General features: G+C 45.4%; 3 protein-coding genes across 3 annotated transcripts; all 3 read left to right on the forward strand.

Moving 5' to 3' along the window:
- Positions 1-3,607: 3,607 nt before the first annotated feature.
- On the forward strand, positions 3,608-4,537 carry LOC146358078 (olfactory receptor 5AP2-like). Its single transcript, XM_084829021.1, has one exon. It carries the CDS (start codon positions 3,608-3,610, stop codon positions 4,535-4,537), a length of 930 nt encoding a protein of 309 aa, XP_084685147.1.
- Positions 4,538-8,133: 3,596 nt separating this feature from the next.
- On the forward strand, positions 8,134-9,087 carry LOC146358079 (olfactory receptor 5AP2-like). The gene has a single exon (XM_084829035.1). It carries the CDS (start codon positions 8,152-8,154, stop codon positions 9,085-9,087), a length of 936 nt encoding a protein of 311 aa, XP_084685161.1. The 5' UTR covers positions 8,134-8,151.
- Positions 9,088-12,625: 3,538 nt separating this feature from the next.
- On the forward strand, positions 12,626-13,558 carry LOC146358080 (olfactory receptor 5AP2-like). Its single transcript, XM_084829049.1, has one exon. It carries the CDS (start codon positions 12,629-12,631, stop codon positions 13,556-13,558), a length of 930 nt encoding a protein of 309 aa, XP_084685175.1. The 5' UTR covers positions 12,626-12,628.
- The last annotated feature ends 5,698 nt before the right edge of the window (positions 13,559-19,256 follow it).

The raw sequence follows: 19,256 nt of genomic DNA on the forward strand, positions 1-19,256 counted from the left end.
TTTCATGCCTCTCCATTAACTATCATTGGGAAATCTAGAAATGCTCTAACTTCTTTGTTTTTCAACAGGGTTGCATCGCATGAACATTGCAGGACTGGTATCCTTTTCTGGGTGGATTATGCCTGTCACCTGGCAAGATTTAGAGAAATAGGTGCATGGGTTTTTGTGCAAGTAGCCTTTAAATTTTGATTATTTTTTTAAAAAAGGAAACTGCCCATAAATTTTATTTCAAGGAAGAATTGGATGCAATTTGCAGGCATAGTTGCCCCTTCTGAAGGGATGAATCTTGCAAATGTTCAAACAGGTAAGTGAGGGGGGGGGGATTAAGTAAAAGCTGTCACCACTGCAAAAGTAAGGTTTTCTCCTATACCTGCACTGGAAAACCAGTTCCCACCCCTCCATGTCCAGGAAAACTAGATCCCTCCCCAGTCCTTCCCGTTTGTCCACTGCAGGCAAGCTGGAGGCTGCAACTTCAGTGCAACCCAAAAGAGGGAGGGAGAAAGAGGGAGAGAGAGGGAGAGAGAGAGAGAGAGAGAGAGAGAGAGAGAGAAACTGTTCAACAGATGGGAGGGTTCTTGATCGCATCCAGGGGGAAAATAAATCTGTGCTGTGCATAGCAAGCAGATGAGCTAGGGTTTATATGCTGGGGGTATATATATATATATCCATGTCTGTGCTCCCACCTGTAAAGCTGGAAGGAAGACATGCTTTCCCCTTAAGGCCCAGAGCCATGATGTGACCTCTGTTCTTTTAAAAATATTACCAGCTTTTCTATATGAGACATTTATTGTGTGCTCATCATTCCTTACTCATGGTTGTTCATGCATTTTTTAGACCACATCATGACCCTCCAGTTTCACTTATGTATCTAAAGAGCACTTTTGGCAAGTTTTTTTAGAGCAGGGAAAATGCAGTATTATTTGTGAAAGTGAAAGGAAATGCCTGTCCTACTTGTGCAATTGCATTATTCTGCTATAGCACAGTGCCACCTAGACGTTATGTAGTGGAAAAGCAAGAAAGGAAAAGCTGTTTGTGTAGAGCTCAGATCTCAGTTCTGCAATGAAACTGAAAGTAGCTTCAGTGGATTAACAGCCTCATGTAGAAAAGCTCTACATCTGTTTTCAGCCTATTTGGACCTCACTCCTTTTCTGCATCTTATTTATTTATTTACAACTTTTATATACCTCTCCACATCTAAACAGATTCCAGAGCAGTGAAAAGATAAAAAGAATAAAACACCATATTAAACATATATGGAATAAAACAACTAAAAAAAACAAAAAACAGAATACCAATAAAAGCCATGGCTAGTCAGTCAAGGAAGCTTCTTAAAACATCTTTGCATTTTCCAAACAGATTAAGCGCCATACATTCTCAAGAAGGCAACAATTCTGATTCACATGGTTTAAACGTACCTGAGCAGATTTCTGCACTTACGTTTTTATTTATTCAATTTGTCTCACTCCCAAGGCAGCTAACAGAATGTATAAAAAACAATTCAATTCAATCAATAACAGTCAGGAAAATAACAGACAGCAGCAGATCAACAAAAGCAATACATGAACAAATCAGGGAGAAGTAAAAAGTTACAGTGGCTTCAAGTCCTAGAGAATCTCAAGAAATTCAGAAAAGCCAGAAGGTATTTTCTTTTTTAAAAAAGTAAAATAAAAAGTTCTTCACCGAGCACTGAAAAGGTAACAATGAACCTCCCTGAGGAAGACATTTCAAATAATTATTGGACCCAAATAGTATTTGCTGCAGCAGCCCTGTGCAGTTTACCTGGGAGTAAGTCCCATTTACATCAGTGGTGCTTACTTCCTGACATATATAGGATAGCAGACAAAATTAGCCACAGGTCCATGGGAATGATGGGAGTTGTAGCCAGCACATCTGGATGGCACCAGATTGAGGAAGATTGCCATGGACCACTCACAGGCGCCTCACCTAGGAGACTTTCATCACTCTGCTCTGCAGCAGAAGCAGCAGCACACGAGAATGAGAACCTCACGGGAACCTTCACAAGAGAATGAATAAATACCTTGTGCCCAAGCAGCCACCTTTTTAATGCTGCTGATGCTCCATTCCATGCTACAGGTAAGCTATTCCATTCTGAAGATAGCCTCAATAGCAGGCTGAAAATAGATGCTTTCTTTTTTAAAGCAGAGAGACATCCTAGAAATCGCTGGCATTTTCATCATCACCATCATCACCATCACCATCAACTGTTGTTGTTGTTGTTGTTGTTGTTGTTGTTATTATTATTATTATTGTTATTATTAGCAATTCATTACATGCTTAAAATAGAAATTTGCAGTAGACAAAATAATGCTGGTTTTGCAGTTCCTTGCCCATTTGCTATAAACATCAATGCTGCTGCAATCCAGAACGGGTTGTGCTGTCACCCAGGGATCTCTGGCACACATAGGAGCCCCTATGATAGGCGTTCCTTTCTTATTCCCCTCAATGGAGGTTGGGAGAGACAATTTGTGTGTATTAAGGATTATGTGTGTAAATCAGCTCCGTCCACTGAAATGAATGGGGAAGGGATGGGGTGGGGGTGGGGGTGGGGGAGCTCTTTGCATGCATTACAGCTTCCAGATTTGGAAAAGATTACTGGATCAGGGGACACAAAGTTGACATCTGCCTTCAAAACGGGTTTTCATCAAAAATGGAAATCTGTCATGGGAGAATGCTATATATCCGAAGCTTCTTTCCAATTCAATTATTATTCGAAAATGAAACATTTAGTGTGTGGTTCTGTGGTATCTGGAATAGGGATGTATGGATTGTTTAAAATCTGTTCCATCTGTGTTTCACGGATTGTCAGGCACCTTTTGTTATATTATCTGTCCATCAATGGAATCATATTTTTTCCAAATTTGCACAATTTTGTATTTGCTCAAATTTGCATGTGCAAAAATGCGCAAATCCCCCCATGAGCATTTTCATGCATTAGCCTATGGGAGAAAGGAGCATTTTTGGCCATTTTTAAAAACTTTGCATATTTTTCTATGAGGAAAATTCTGGAAAGTTAGAAAAATGGTCCACAAGTCTACAGAATCTACCCAAGAGGAGGAAAGCCAGTCCACAGTGGAATCCGCAGATCAAATTCATGAAAATCCAAACTCATTTGGTTCCATTGAGGATTTCTCTGACATCCCTACTGTGGAATGACATCCCAATAGTCACAGGATCCCTGCAGACCTCTCTGTCTGTGAACAGAAAGGAAGGTCCACCCATGGATATGGAGATTTGCTGCAGAGCTCCTCCTTTGATTGGCAGCAGAAAACTCCAGCAATGTGGCTGCCCCACTGACAGCGCTCTGTGGATGGTAAGGGCAAAGAAGAGGGAGCATGCCAGGGGCAGATTGTTGAGAGGATACATGGAGAGGAGGAGGGTCACGCACACTGCCGTGGGTTCCTTGGACATAAACGTAACAAACAAATAAATGAACTGACAGGATTGAGTAGAATGAAATTGTCTGGACCCCATTTTCTTAGGTATCTCACAAATAGCTAGTAAATTCCACCTGTTATTTGTGTACATTTTGTCTCTTAATTTCCACCACCACCCTGCTCTCCCAACAGCTAGCCCAAAATAGAAGAAAATGTCCATGTCGAATCACACAAGAGTCACCAAGTTCATTCTCCTGGGAATCACAGACCGGAAGGAGCTAAAACTGCCCCTTTTTGTTTTATTTCTACTTATCTATGTTGTCACCCTGGTGGGGAATCTGGGGATGATCTTGCTAATCAGAAGAGACTCTCGCCTTCACATTCCCATGTATTTCTTTCTCAGTCACTTGGCTTTTGTGGATATGAACTATTCCTCAACTGTTACACCCAAGATGTTGATGGGTCTCTTAGCAGGCAGGAAAAGCATTGGGTTATCTGGATGTGCCGCTCAAATGTTTATGTTTGTTATATGTGGGAGCACCGAATGCCTCCTATTAGCCATGATGGCTTATGACCTGTATGTGGCCATCTGCAACCCTCTGCATTATTCTGTCATAATGTCAGGGAAAAGGTGTACCTGGTTGGTCGCTGTTTCATATGTCTTTGGCATTTTCTATGCAGTTTTACATACAGTGTTTACTTTTACTTTATCCTTCTGTGGGCCGAATGTGATTAATCATTATTACTGTGACATTCCCCCACTGTTACAACTTTCTTGCTCTGATACTCACACCAATGAGACAGTGATGTTTGCACAAGTCAGTATAAATTGTGTAGGCACTACGATGGTCATCTTCATCTCGTATGTCTGTATCCTGGCCGCCATTTTGAAGATCAGTTCCAGTGACAGCAGGCGCAAGGCTTTTTCCACATGTACTTCCCATCTGACAATTGTTAGCTTATTCTATGGGACAATTTTCTTTATGTATTTGCGGCCTAGCTCTACCTATGCTTTGGAACAAGACAAAGTGGCCTCTTTGTTCTACACAGTGGTGATTCCCATGTTGAACCCCCTGATCTACAGCCTGAGGAACAAGGAGGTGAAGGATGCATTTTGGAGAGTGTTCAGGAAGACCCTGTAGTTCTAATGTACAGTTATGGAATTATAAAAATAAACCTATGTAATAATGACCAATTTATAATAAATAAACAATGTTCTTCATGAGCTAAGCTACACAATCAAAAGAATCATGTGATGTATCTCCTGCTAGATTCTTTCACCTCCACTGCAGCTCAGGGGTCGCATTGTTTCTGTTATTGTCCAGGCTTTTTAACTGTTTCTAATTCCTTATGGGTGAGTCTGGCACATGCACAATGCTTGTCAGGAGAACTTTTTGCAGTGGGTGGGTCTGAGTTTCCTTTTTTCTTTACAAAGTAATATTGTTCTGATAACCTGGGGCATTCCCACCTTCTCCCCTCCCCCCAATCATCCCCATGCTGCAATGAGGCTCAACCAGAAGGCTTTTTTTCAAGTCTAATCGCTTTGTGGGGGCAAAGCTAGGAGGGGAGCCTGAGGGGTGGAGAGGGAGACCCTGCAGGCTGCATTTGACTCCTGGGCTGGAGGTTCCCCAACCCTGATCTAAATATATGCGAATGAGACTGTTTAAGGACACCTGTCCTTCCTGGATTTAATTTCTAGCAGCATACACAGCAGGAGCACGAGGACATTAAGGGAGAAGGTCCCGGAGGAGGTCTCAGCATGTATAAATACAATATGAATCTCTCCCCTTCATAGCATCCTTCGGAGACATCTGATGTTCCGATCCACAGGTGTTGTTGAATTCTTGGTATAGCATTGTTATAGTATTCTTGATAGAGTAGAAGCCAATTGGATTTTGTGTATTTAGGGTATGTTCACTGCTTATGTTTGATATAAGAAGTAGAGAATAGATCTGGATAACTAATCATAGGGTGGTCTTGGTTAGATAAAGGTATAAACACAGCCTCAGTTTTACACTTCCTTCCACATCTGTTAGAAGCATGGGATTCTTTTGAGGGAGGATGTCACTTTAACTGTGAGTTTTCAGAAGAATATTTGATACTAGAAAAGGAATTGCTGGGCAGAACAGGATGAGGGCTTGGTTTAGGGCTTGTATTCTGTACCTTTTCGTGTTTGTCTGATTGCAGGGACATTGTTAGGCATTTAAAAGATTCAGGGTACAGGGCCATCGAACCACCCCTGAGAATAATTAGGTATGTCAACATGAGCCTTCTCTGTCCAAGAGAGATCTCTCAGCTACAAACATAAACTCAGCACTAGCAGGCAAGCACAAGTTGGTGTGCCTTGTGAACATCCTTCACTCACTCTCACACACATGCACAGCCCTGTTCTTTCAAGCTCAGTTCTTCTCAAGCCAGGCATCCCCACCTCTGTACTCTGTTCAGTGGAGGTGCTTATTCCCAAGTAGAGGCCGCTATCCTATGCCTCACTGCAAAGTCATCCCCACTGCGTTATTCCCGACTAAGAGTGTCAAGGCCAGCTGCAGCCTTCCTTGGAGGTGAGTCCCATTGAAATAAAGTAACGGCCCAATAAACATGCACCAGGCTCCACCTGCACAGAACTGCAGCCCAAAACGCGCCAGCCTCTCTCTATGCACCACGTAGCCCAGCTCGGCTGTGCATCCCAGGCCCTCCTCATGTGATGTGGACTGCATCAATTAGAGGAAAGGAAGCCCCAGCCCCCGGCTTCCCCGTGGGGTGGACTCAGAAGCAGAAAAGCAAAGACGGCCCTTTCGGGTGAATATGAGAGAAAACTGAAGGAGGGGGTTGGAGAATTGCCGCTGCTTCAGGAGAAGGATGGAGCCAGCAGGGAGGCACCAGCTTCCCATTGCCCTCCCCAAGCCCCGTCTGGTGGCTCTCGAACAGGAGGGGCACCTAGAGCAGTAGGGAGCTAGGGACAGCAGCAGCAGCCACTGCCAAGCTTTGGAAGAGCCAGGCAGGCAGGCAGTGCAAGAAGATCATGCCCTGTTCTCTTGCCATTCACATCCTATGCAGTTTCCAGACTGGGGGTGCATGTGAGTGAGTTGGTGCATAGGTGTGTTGTATTGTGTGCATGGGCACATAAAGGCTGGGGACTGCAATGAGCCTCACTTTTCTGCCCCAACCCCTTTTTTTTCTCTCTCCCAGGAATCCCTCCCTCCCTGGTGCAGACAGTCATGTGCACCCTTTGGAGTTATCCAGTGCTAGAGGCAGACTGAGACAGCACCTTCCCCATCCTTGCTCCCCTACATGAACATGAAGCCCTCCTCTCCATGTCTGGCATATTGGCTTATGTGGTCAGGCACGTGAGTGGCTCAGATCTCTCCTTTGCCAGCCAGTGAGCACCCCCTTCCTCACTGAACAGGCAACTGGAAAGAGAGAGGGATGCCAGAGCACTGAGCATGGCAGCCTGCATGGACACATGGAAGAGAGAAGAGGAAGATGCAGCTGTGGCATTGGCCAGCCGCTCTGCACGCAGAACTCCAGCCAGCCAGTGCCCGGCTTTTCACACCATGCCCCTACCCCCCTCTCTCTCTCTGAGCAGCAGCAGCTGGCTGAGATCCAGGGCTCCAACAAATAGATTCAGGGCCCAGGGCCCAGGTGCTCATAGCTGACATTGTCTCCATCTGATTCTTTAAGACGTCAATATCTTCCTTGAATGAGGCAATATAGAATTATATATCATGTGAGATTATGTTAGGCATATACTCACCTTGTAGGCCCCTTCCAAACCCACTATTCTATGATTCTATGATTCATAACTCATAAATGGTGGGAGACTCCACAAACTGGCAGCAGCCACTTCTCTGGGTAGAAAAGCCGTGCGTCTACACTGAGAGCAATGGAACAGTATGGAACAAGGACTAAATGAAAAAGAGAGAGATGATAACAAACAGAATGGAAATTGTACCTCTGTTGCTCTGACGGAAGGTGGGACAATGAAACTCAAATCAGATTTTCTTCCTATATGCACTGTGCTTCTGAGAATAGAGTCTCAAACCATGATCTCACATGCAGTGAAAAGAATGAATGCCACCCTGAGCACTTTAGAGGAAGGGAAGGATGCAAGTGTGATAGACAGACGGACAATGAAACAAAGATGAAAGCAGCCACTTTGAGCAGACATGCTTCTGGAACAGAAATTTCCTCATTACACATTTCTACTTCAACATACTGTTTCTTAGGCACAATATCGGTCAAAAGAATGTCCTCATAGTCATATAATGTTCCCAGTTTGAATTCTATTGACTGCTACAAATGGATCCAAGGTGCATTTAACTTCCCAGCCCCACATAAATTATGCAGCACTACCCTATAGTTGCTTGAGCATCTCTTGCTACTTGGAAATTTGTTGTACATCTACAACAGCCTGAATTGAGTCAGTGGTGTTGTCAGTGGAGGCCGGTGGCTCAAATGTCATTAGGGTGGTGAATCTGGTCCATGTTTCAACCAGAACCAGTCAGAATACTAAAGGAGCACCTTGGATAGGTCCTTTCAAGTTCTGACTGGTTCTGACTGAAACCCAGAATGGATTCACCACCCCATTGACATCAGAGCCACCAGCCTCCACTGGGTTTTGTTATATTTGAGGGCAACTGTGGGCAAGTATATATCCCTGTAGCTTAGTGGATACAATACAGTCAATACCTTCAAGCACGCTCAGTTTATTTATGCAATTTGTTTCTATTTTTTTATTCCCAGCAGGAAGACCAGATTCATGGAAACGGCTCCATTCAATCACACCAGAGTCACTGAGTTTATTCTGTTGGGGATCACAAACAAGACTGAGCTAAAGCTACCTTTATTTGTTCTGTTTCTAGTTATCTATATTGTTACTGTGGCAGGGAATCTGGGGATTATGTTTCTTATCAGGATTGATCCACGGCTCCACACTCCCATGTATTACTTTCTTAGCAATCTGGCTATTGCGGATGCTGGTTATTCCTCAGCCATTATGCCAAAAATGTTGGTGGATCTCTTAGCAGACAAGAAAAGCATTGGATTCCTTGGCTGTGCCACTCAAATGTTCTTTTGTGTTATATGCGGGAGCACTGAATGCCTTTTATTGGCCGTGATGGCGTATGACCGGTACGTGGCCATCTGTAACCCTCTGCATTACTCTATCATAATGTCAGGAAAGCTATGTGCCTGGCTGGTAGCTGGTTCTTATGTCCTAAGCATTTGGTATTCAGCTTTATATATTGTGTGCGTCTTTACTTTATCGTTTTGTGGGCCAAATGTGATCAATCATTATTACTGCGATATCCCCCCTCTGTTACAACTTTCTTGCTCTGATAATCACACCAATGAGACAGTCATATTTGCACAAGTCAGTATAAACTGTGTAAGTACTACAATGATCATTCTAATTTCGTATGTCTGTATCCTGGCCACCATCTTGAAGATTCGTTCCACTGAGAGCAAGCATAAAGCCTTTTCCACCTGTTCTTCTCACCTGATGGTTGTTAGCTTATTCTATGGAACAATTTTCTATATGTATTTGCGGCCTAGCTCCACCTATGCATTGGAACAAGTCAAAGTGGCCTCTTTGTTCTACACAGTGGTGATTCCCATGTTGAACCCCCTGATCTACAGCCTGAGGAACAAGGAGGTGAAGGAAGCTTTTTGGAGAGTGTTCAGGAAGACATTGTAATTCAAAAGAACAATTATATGATAATAAACATAGATACTATTGAATAGTATATTCCACTTTATTTATTTGCTATACTGTTCTCCATAAGATGAGCTACACAATCAGCAGAATCACATTATGCATGTGTTACTCCAACTCAAGTCACTTGTTGCATGTTTACATGCTGTCTGCATGTACAAAAAAACAACTTATAGAAGACTAGACTCTCAGGACAGTCAGATTCTTGACTTCTTCCTGACATTCTAGTTTTCTGTGTATGAGGGCTTGCTTTCATGGGTGCACTACACACGAGATCCTTTGGTTGCAGTTTAAAGTGGTACATTCCAGCAAAAGTTGCTTGACATGATTGCCCCCACATCCTAGGATGAAGCTACAAGACAAAAATGTCAGGTTTAAGGCCATGACTTTAACTTGTAAAGATCTGAAACAAACATTTATTATGTCAAAGTAATAAATTCCCCCAATTTCCCAAGGTTGTACAATTTTTCATTTGCACAAATTTGCACTTGTGAAAATGCACAATTTCCCCCAAAATGCACAAATCCCCCCCCCCCAATGTGTGAATTCCCTCTAAAATGTGCATTGTTATACTTTAGCCTGTGGGGAAAATGTATATTTTCAGCCAGTGGTTTTTGTTTTGTTTTGTTTTGTTTTTAGGGGTGTATGGTTTCCCCACCGTCTGTTCCAGTGGGGAATCCGTGTGGGGGGGAGGCAATCCGTTCCTTCCCCCTGGAATCCTCGCGGAGTGGCTCTGCTCTGCGAGGATTCCGCAGAGCTGAGGACTGCCCCATTCCGCTGTCTGCCTGCCCCAGATTCCCCCCCCCCTGTTTTTTTCGGCTCCAGAACTTACATAAATACTTTTGTAATTCCTGCCAAAAAATCCTTTCCACGCTCCCTCAGTCTCCATAAGAGTAAAGCCCTTCGCAGGGATTCCCACGTAACTTCTGGTCACCTGACCTCACCTGACCTCACTGGAGCTGTCCTGACCTCACCTCACCTCACCGGAGCTGTCCTGACCTCACCTCACCTCACCTCAGCTGACCTTACCGGAGCTGTCTTGACCTCACCTCACTGGACCTGACCTGACCTGACCTCACCTCACCTCACCTCACCTCCACAGACAATAAACAGAAAAGATGGAGAATTTCCGTGGATGACTCAGCCCCAGCAAAAAGAAAGCCTCCAGAAAATGCCTCATAAAAAGGGTAAAGCCGTTCGTGGTCCTTCTTCCTCCATTTCCGATTTACATTTTTATTTTCATAATTATTTTCAAAGAATCCGCCCTTTGGTGGAGAAAAAAAAATTGGGTCTGCATGAGCTCCAGTCTGGGTCGACCTGGCCACCCCATTCCAAGGAGGATTCCACAGACCGGATTTATCAGAATTCAATCCCATTTAAAATCCGGGCGGAATTCTCTGACATCCCTATTTTTTTTTACATATTTTCTGCAACTAAATTTGTGTGAAATTTCAGAAAGTAAAACTGATCTGCACATCTGCGGAAACTGTGCAACCCAGGAAAAGCTGGTCCGCTGCGGAATCCATGTGTCAGGTTCATAGAAATCTGAATTCATTTGATTCCATTGCAGATTTCTCCAATATCCCTAATGTAGTGGTTATTATAGATAGGATGTTTACAAAGAGATAGTTCCTCTGATACTCAGTTTTATTAGAGACTCAGTGAACTGATGGAAAGAGTTTAATTTAAAGGAAACCTATTTAGACCAGTGCTTCCTAATGATGGTGCCAATTATGCCCTTAACCGGTGATTAGATGGGAGGTCCACAGTGGCCTGCACTCCCATCTGTCTGGCAAAGGAAAGGGTGCTTTGCAAACCAGGGAGACAAGGGTTATGCAAATTTCCCTAAGGACCAAACACAAATGAAGTAGACATACATATAGGAAGGAAGGAACCACTGTTAAACATACTAAACATATGACTATTCAGAACGCCCCAGACTAACTGGACAAGTCATCTTCGGCATCATACTAAAAAAGGATACACCAAGCTTAAGGGGAGACAGTCCCAGAGGTTCCAAGAATATGAATAAATGCTCTGTGGGTAGCTCCTTTGAATATCAGACATAACATGCTGATGCTTCATCTCACAGGTAAACTTGTTCTTAACTATTCCTTGATATTGCATTTAAGAGGCAAGAGTGAGGAATTATGAGCATTTTCATTACTAGTATCATCAGTAATATAGAGCCAACAATGTGCTAGCTGCCGTTGGGACAACAGAAGTGATATGCTTGGAGGGCTGGCATTCTACATCAGATAGACAAGATAGAGAGGGTGGGGGATGTCAGGTATTAACAATGGGGAGCAGCAATGGGCAGGAGAAAGTGATGTAATGATGGAGAAGATAAGCAAAGGTTATTTAGAAAAGAGGAAGGTCTTGAGGGGTGACTCAAAAAAGAGGTGGAGGAGTCAGACAGAAGATGGTGAGGGTACTACAGGATTAATCAGAAGCTATGGAGAAAGGAGTGGGAGAAAAAGACATGGAGGCTGGAAACTGATGAACAGATGTGTAGTTGGGAATGGAGAAATGGAGAGTTTTAACAGAGTGTGGCTTGGGGGGGGGGGTGTTCCGCAATAAAAATAACCAGGAGGGAAATAATCTGGACAAATGTCACTAGCAAAGTTGTGGGATAGACAGCGCACCAAGAAAGCAACCTAGCTTAAGCCACTAAGGGCACAATCCTATGGCCATTAGTCAGCGGCTAGATGGCCATAGGATAGGTCAGTTCCCAGGAACTCACCTCGGAGCCCATGCTCTGAGGTCAGTTCCCAGAGGACTGATCCCCACCCTCTCCCGCACTGCCTCCTAGGCAGCGTGGCTCGGCCCCGAGCTTGTAAGAGCAGCATGGAGTGGCAGAAACGGGGTGTTGCTGGGAGCAGACCAGGGCAGGGAAGTCAGAAATGCCAGTACGACACATCCTATGTGTCATCCGGCCACCGCTTCCCACGCTCCAAGGTCCCACGGCTAAACAGCTGAAATCAGCTGTCTAATGATGAAAGCAGAGCAGGGGGAGCGAGGAGGAGATCCACTCCTCACCACTCTCCTCCCTCCCTGCACTGGATAGGCAGTCGCCCCCTGGGTTGGAGGTGACCATCAATCCACGTAGGATTGCTCCCTAAATGTCTATACCCTTATAATCCTCCAATGGGAAACTTTTAATAGCCAAAACAGATTTTCATAGGAAATTGACATTTTCCCATAACAGTTTTATTCCCCCCCCCCCAGAAGGAAACTTTGAAAAAGTTGCTTGATTCCACTGGTAGAATTTTTCCCTGTTTCCTTTTTTCAACTCTTTCCTTTGCAATATTGGAACCAACAAACACTCTATGCAACATATGTGAAAATAATTACCTGCTGAAATGGCAATTTGCTTTGTTTATTTGCGAAATGGAAGATTAGATGGATAACATGACCTTGGCCATTTGTCCCAAACATAAATGCACAGCATGGGTTATAATAATTTTGCCAGCATATGATAATTGTTTCTTATTCCCCAAACAGGTAACTCATACTGGAGGGAATGTCCCAGTGGAATCGTACCACAAAAACTGAACTCCTTTTTCTTGGATTCACAAACCAAACAGAGCTGCAATTGCCCCTCTTCATTCTGTTCCTAAATGTCTATGTTGTCACTTTAGTGGAGAATCTGGGCATGATTTTACTAATCAGGAGTGACTCACAGCTACACACTCCCATGTATTTCTTTCTTAGTCATTTGGCTTTTGTGGATATCTGTTATTCTTCAGCCATCACCCCAAAAATGTTGATGGATCTCTTGTCAGAGAGAAAGAGCATTGGCTTTTTTGCTTGTGCTGCCCAAATGTTTTCATTTGTCATATTTGGGATTACTGAGTGCCTCCTGCTGGCTGTAATGGCTTATGACCGTTACGTGGCTGTTTGTAGCCCCCTACTTTACTCAGCCATTATGTCTGGCACAAGGTGTATCTGCCTAGTAGCTTGCTCATACGCAGCTGGCCTGTTCCATGCAGTTACACATACTGTGTTCACTTTTACGTTATCCTTTTGCGGATCAAATAAAGTCAATCATTACTTCTGTGATATTCCTCCGCTTCTCCAGCTTTCTTGCTCTGATACTCATATGTATGAGAAGGTGATATTTGCACTGGTTAGTGCAAATTGTGTAACAACTACAATGGCCATTAGCGTTTCCTATACTTGCATACTGGTCACAGTCATGAAGATACGCTCCACAGAAAGCAGGCGCAAAACCTTTTCCACCTGTACCTCCCACATCATGGTTGTGATCATGTTCTATGGGACAATTTTCTTCATGTATCTACGGCCTACCTCCACATACACACTGGATCAGGACAAGGTGGCTTCCCTGTTCTACACAGTGGTGATCCCTATGCTGAACCCCCTGATCTACACCTTGAGGAACAAGGAGGTGAAACATGCTCTCCAAAGGGTGATCAAGAAGACATTGTGAAATGGAATAGCAGAACAATGCAGACAAAGTGCAGTGAAGGAAGCAGGTTTAAACTTTGCACTGTCCTTCGCCATTACTGTAATAGATCTATTCGCCATTGCTTGTTGTTGCAGATTATGGCTTCTAATGACTGGATTTTGAGCAACAATATTTTAGGGATGTACGAAGGTTCTGCCACGGATCTCGGGAAGGCTGAATGCCAGAGCATTCAGCCCCCCGAAAACGGTGGCGGAACCCCCCGCCCCCCCGGGATGGGACTTACCTTGGTTGGATCTTCCTGGCGGCGGCGGCTCCGGCGGCAGTTCGGTGGCAGCGGCTGCGGTGGCCGGTCTTCCGACTGGCCGCCGCCATTTCCAGGTTAAAACAAAAACAAAAAAACGTGATAGGCTACGTAAAGAATTACGTTGCCTATCACGGCTAGATTTAAAAAAAACACCATGATAGGCTATGTAAATGTCTACGTAGCCTATCACGGCTGACTTTAAAAAAACAACAACAACGCGCATACGGAAATGGCGGCGGCCATGGCCGCCACCATTTGCGTTCCTTATTTTGGCATGTCTTAGTCTACGTAAACATTTACGTAGACTAAGACGGCGAAAATAAGGGGAACGCAAATAGCGTAGCGTCTACACTATTTGCGTCCCCCTTATTTTTGCCGTCTTAGTCTACGTAAATGTTTACGTAGACTAAGATGTGCCAAAATAAGGAACGCAAATGGCTGCGGCCATGGCCACCGCCATTTGCGTACGCGCGTTTTTTGTTTTTTGTTTAAGTCAGCTGTGATAGGCTACGTAAACATTTACGTAGCCTATCACGGCTGACTGCAGGGACGCAAACGGCTACGGCCTCCACCATTTGCGTCCCTGCTAGCCAGCGGCCGGATGTCCGGGTGGCTCTGCAGAATCGCTGCAGAGCACAGCCGGCCGGCCAGGATTCCGGGGGGGGGAGGAGCGGAGCACCTCCCCCCCATCCAGGATTCTGGGGGGAGGGACGGAGCACCTCCCCCCCACCATCAGCATAATCCCTGAAAGGTAAGTGATTTTCGTACATCCCTACAGTATTTGTGGCTTTACCCTTTCCCCCCATCATGGGGAAAAACAGATGCAAGTGGCGTAGTGGACGCCACTTACGGGTGTAAAGCCCTTAGTTTAACCTAAATGCAGCCATTTACAGCTGCATTTAGGTTAATCTAAGAGCTTTATGGCCGCAAGTGGCGTCCACTACACCACTTGTGTCCGGATTCATTCAATAGCGATACGGTAATGGTGGCCACCATTACTGTATCGCCATTTGGCAGGCATACATAGGGATGTACAAAACCACTTACCTGTTTCATAAGTGGCATCCGCGGTGGGGGGGGAGGTGCGACTCTGTGGAACCACCGGCCGGGTGCATCTGCAGCTGGACATCCGGCTGCGGCAGGTCTGCGGACGCAAATGGCAGCCGGCATAGCAGCCACCATTTGCGTCCCTTCGCTGAGCCATGATAGGCTACGTAAATATTTACATAGCCTATCACGGCAAAAGTGGGGATGCAAATGGCATAGCAGATGCCATTTGCATCCCTTCGCTGAGCCATGATAGGCTATGTAAATATTTACATAGCCTATCACGGCAAAAGCAGGGATGCAAATGGCGTAGCAGATGCCATTTGCGTCCCCGCTCTTTGCTGTGATAGGCTACGTAAATATTTACATATCCTATCACGGCTCAGTGAAGGGATGCAAATGGCAGCCGGTGTCATTTGTGGCCACAGGGATGCCAATGCAGGGATGCCAAATGGATGCCATTTGCGGCCGCAGCCCGGCAGCGGCCAGAGCTGCCACTGCCGCCGCTGGAGCTGCAGCCAGGTAGGCTCCGTTCTGGGGGGCTTCCGCGGGGTGGTGGGGCGGGTTGCTCCGTTTCGCCATGGATTCCGGGGGGGGCGAATTCACTGGAATTCGGCCTCCCTGGGATCCATGGCAGAATTCTCTGACATCCCTAGGCATACGGAGCCGGCGTGCAGCTCCGCGGAATCACCACGGAGCGGAGCTGGCTCCATAGGATTTTGGGGGGAGGAATGGATCGCCTCCCCCCCATGGGCAGATTCCCCCCGGAGCAGCAGGTAGGGAATTTGCCCATCCCTAATACTAGAGATCAGTCTGCATTTGTTTCATTATGTGAGAGAGAACTGAGTTGGTTAGTTGGCTAGATCTGTGTGGTGTGTGTGTGTGTTGTACTGAAGCTTTGTTCTCCTTCTTTCCCACCCAGCCCTTCTCAATTCAACTAACTATTCCCTTCCTTCTTTTCTTGATTCTTTAATTAAAAAACCAAAAACATTTAAAAAGTACTTTAGTTTCCTCCTTTTCTTGCCTTGTTCTTTGGCTCCCCCCACCCCTGCCTGCCATTCTCAATTCAATCATTCTTATTAGTTTCCCCTTTCTTTCTCTAGATTCATCATAAAACAAACAAAGTACTTTAGTTTCCTGCCTTGCCTTATTCTTTGCCCCTCCCACCCTCTCAATTCAACTATTTCTTAGTACTTTTCTCTTTCTTTCTTTCTTTCTTTCTTTCTTTCTTTCTTTCTTTCTTTCTCCTTCATTATAGTATGTATGTATGTATTTCCTTTCCTTGTTCTTGCCCCCCTGTCCTTCTCAGTTCCTGTATTCCTTCCCTTCCCATTTTTGAGCTCTATATCTTTTCCCTATTTTTTTTAAAATAAAACTCCCTTTCCTTGCTTGTAGGTAGTTCCGTATTTGCTTTTCTTTTGCTTGTGTGTGCGTGCGTGCGTGTGTGTGTGTGTGCGCGCGCACGCGCTCTTGTGTTGGTCAAGCAAACAGTGTGTGGCAAAGCATTACACACAAGTCCACATTTCAAAATATGGTGGGCAAAGCACCACAGACATTAACATAAATCATGTAAATGTAAGACTACACTGTGTGGCAAAGCAGGCCCAATATGAGGCATCTTCGGGATCTGGGCAGGAGCAGAGGTGGCCAAGGTGCTGCTGGGACCCTCCTGTGCAACCAGTGAAAAGTAGGGATGGGGGAGAATTTCTCCCCGAAACTTCGGGGGGCCGAGTGCCAATGTGTTCAGCCCCCCGAAGTAGTTTCGGGGAGAAATTCTCCCCCCCCGCCCCCGCACCCCCCCCCGGGGATGGGACTTACCTTTCCCGAATGTCCCTCCCGGCGGTGGGTCCCGGCGGCGGTTCATCAGGTCTTCAACAGGGGCAGAGGCGGCAGCTGGTCTTTCGACCGGCTGCCGCCACCGCCATTCCAATAAAAGTAAAAAAAAAACCCCGCCCCCGTGATAGGCTACGTGACGATTAACGTAGCCTATCACGGCTAGATTTGCAAAGTCAGCCGTGATAGGCTACGTAAATCGTCACGTAGCCTATCACGGGTGAATTAAAAAAAAAAAAAAAGTGCGTACGGCTAATGGCGGCCCCCATAGGGAGACGCCATTCACGTTCCTTATTTGGTCGCTGTAGTCTACGTAAAGATTACGTAGACTGCGGCGAAAATAAGGGCAACGCTATTTGCGTTGCCCTTATTTTCGCCGTAGTCTACGTAAAGATTTACGTAGACTACAGTGACCAAATAAGGAACGCGAATGGCGGCTCCCTATGGGGACCGCCATTTGCGTACGTGCTTTTTTTTTTTTAAAGTCACCCGTGATAGGCTACGTGACGATTTACGTGACTTTGCAGATCTAGCCGTGATAGGCTACATTAATCGTCACGTAGCCTATCACGGGGGCGTTTTTTTTTTTTAACTTCTTATTTCGCGGCCGGGCGAGGTGAGGTGCCTCCTCCCCGGCCTGAATTTCGGCCGGGCGAGGCGGGAAGCCTCCCCCCCAGCCTGAACTTTGGGGGGAGCGGCGAAGCACCTCCCCCCGACCGCGAACAAGCTGCGAGACCAGGTAAGTGGCTTTCGTGCACCCCTAGTGAAAAGTTATAGCTCTTTGCTTTGAGCGTTTTTGTTAAAAAAAGCACATGGCACAAGGACTACTCTGCCAGCCTGCCTGCCAGCCTGTTTTCCCAGGTAAGGTGTATTCCATTTAGCCCAAGAGAGCCTGAGGTAATCCACTGTGAAGCAGAATAGGAAAGTAGTACTAGGGGAGAGGAGTTTGCACTTCAAAGAAACCTACAGCAGAGATTAGGGATAGTGACCTCCTCCTAATCACCAGTTAAACACCTGACTTCTGTGATTATCCCTTTATGACCTTTGGTTTGAGTTTCTGAGAACAGCACACTGCACCTTGCCTAGAACAAAAACTACTAGGACAAACTGTCTGAAATTTGGCAGGTGGAATCACCTCCATGGGGCTGACAGGTCCCCAAATTTCATGCACTTCTGTGGAAACAGTGAAAAGATATAGCTCTTTGCTTTGAGAGTTTTTGTTGAAAAAATCAAATTTTACCTGCTCCTAAAAGAAAACTTACTGGGCCAAACTGTCTGAAATTGAAATTTGTCAGGTGGAATCATCTCCATGGGGGCTGCCAGGTCTCCAAATATCATGATTTTATCATGAAAACTGAAAATGTTATGGCCATTTCTGTTTTCCAATACAAGTCAATGGGAAAACGTCAAATCTGAATAATTCATAGAATCATAGAATCATAGAAGAGTAAGGTTGGAAGGGGCCTACAAGACCATGGAGTCCAACCCCCTGCTCAGTGCAGGAATCCAAGTCAGAGCATCATCTTAAATGCCTCCAGTGTGGGAGAGCCCACCACCTCCCGAGGTAATTGGTTCCATTATCGTGTTGCTCTAACAGTCAGGAAGTTTCTCCTGATGTTCAGCCGGAATCTGGCGTCCTGTAACTTGAGCCCATTATTCCGTGTCCTGCACTCTGGGATGATCGAGAAGAGATCCCGGTCTTCCTCTCTGTGACAACCTTCCAAGTACTTGAAGAGCGCTATCATATCTCCCCTCAGTCTTCTCTTCTCAAGGCTAAACATGCCCAGTTCTTTCAGTCTCTCTTCAGAGGGCTTTGTTTCTAGTCCCCTGATCATCTTTGTTGCCCTCCTCTGAACCCTCTCCAGCTTGTCCGCATCCTTCTTAAAGTGCATGCCCAGAACTGGACACAGTACTCCAGATGAGGCCTAACCAGTGCTGAGTAGAGGGGAACTAGTACTTCCCGGGATTTGGAAGCTATGCTTCTGTTAATGCAGCCCAAAAGAGCATTGGCCTTTTTTGCAGCCACATCAAATCAGATATCTGAATCTCGCTTCGGATCTGACTCTGAAGTGAAAAGGATTGGGTCCAAATTGGTCTGAAGTGGGGCTGCTTCAGAAGGTCCAAATTGGCATCCAAAGCGAAGCAGGGGGTCCGTGCACAGCTGTATTAAAAGGTCCTCAAATGGTGTGGTGAAGTGGTTAGAGGGTCAGACTAAAACTGAGGAGACCCAGTTTCAAATCCCTGCTCATTTATGAAGCTCACTAGTTCACTCATTATCTTTCAGCCTAACCTACCTCACAGAGCTGTTGTGAGAATAAAATGGCCACAAAGGAGAATCACCTTGAGCTCCTTGGAGGAAAAGCAGGATATAAATACATACACACATACCATAAAGGCACAAGAGAAAGGGATAGAGTTTGGCTAGAACTAAGAACTAGGAAATGATGGTGCCAGGCAAACATGTCTGAGAAGAAATATCAATAATGCAGGCACTAGTACAGATTTCAGTTTGTTTGTTCCCTTCCTGATGTCCAA

This window comes from Heloderma suspectum, chromosome 1 (assembly GCF_057233095.1).
Source record: "Heloderma suspectum isolate Gila_16-S chromosome 1, 16-S_ref, whole genome shotgun sequence".
NCBI lineage: Eukaryota > Metazoa > Chordata > Lepidosauria > Squamata > Helodermatidae > Heloderma > Heloderma suspectum.

What these genes read in the sequence shown, in the direction of transcription:
- LOC146358078 (XM_084829021.1), top strand. Translation starts at nt 3,608, where the DNA reads ATGTCCATGTCGAATCACACAAGAGTCACCAAGTTCATTCTCCTGGGA.
- LOC146358079 (XM_084829035.1), top strand. Translation starts at nt 8,152, where the DNA reads ATGGAAACGGCTCCATTCAATCACACCAGAGTCACTGAGTTTATTCTG.
- LOC146358080 (XM_084829049.1), top strand. Translation starts at nt 12,629, where the DNA reads ATGTCCCAGTGGAATCGTACCACAAAAACTGAACTCCTTTTTCTTGGA.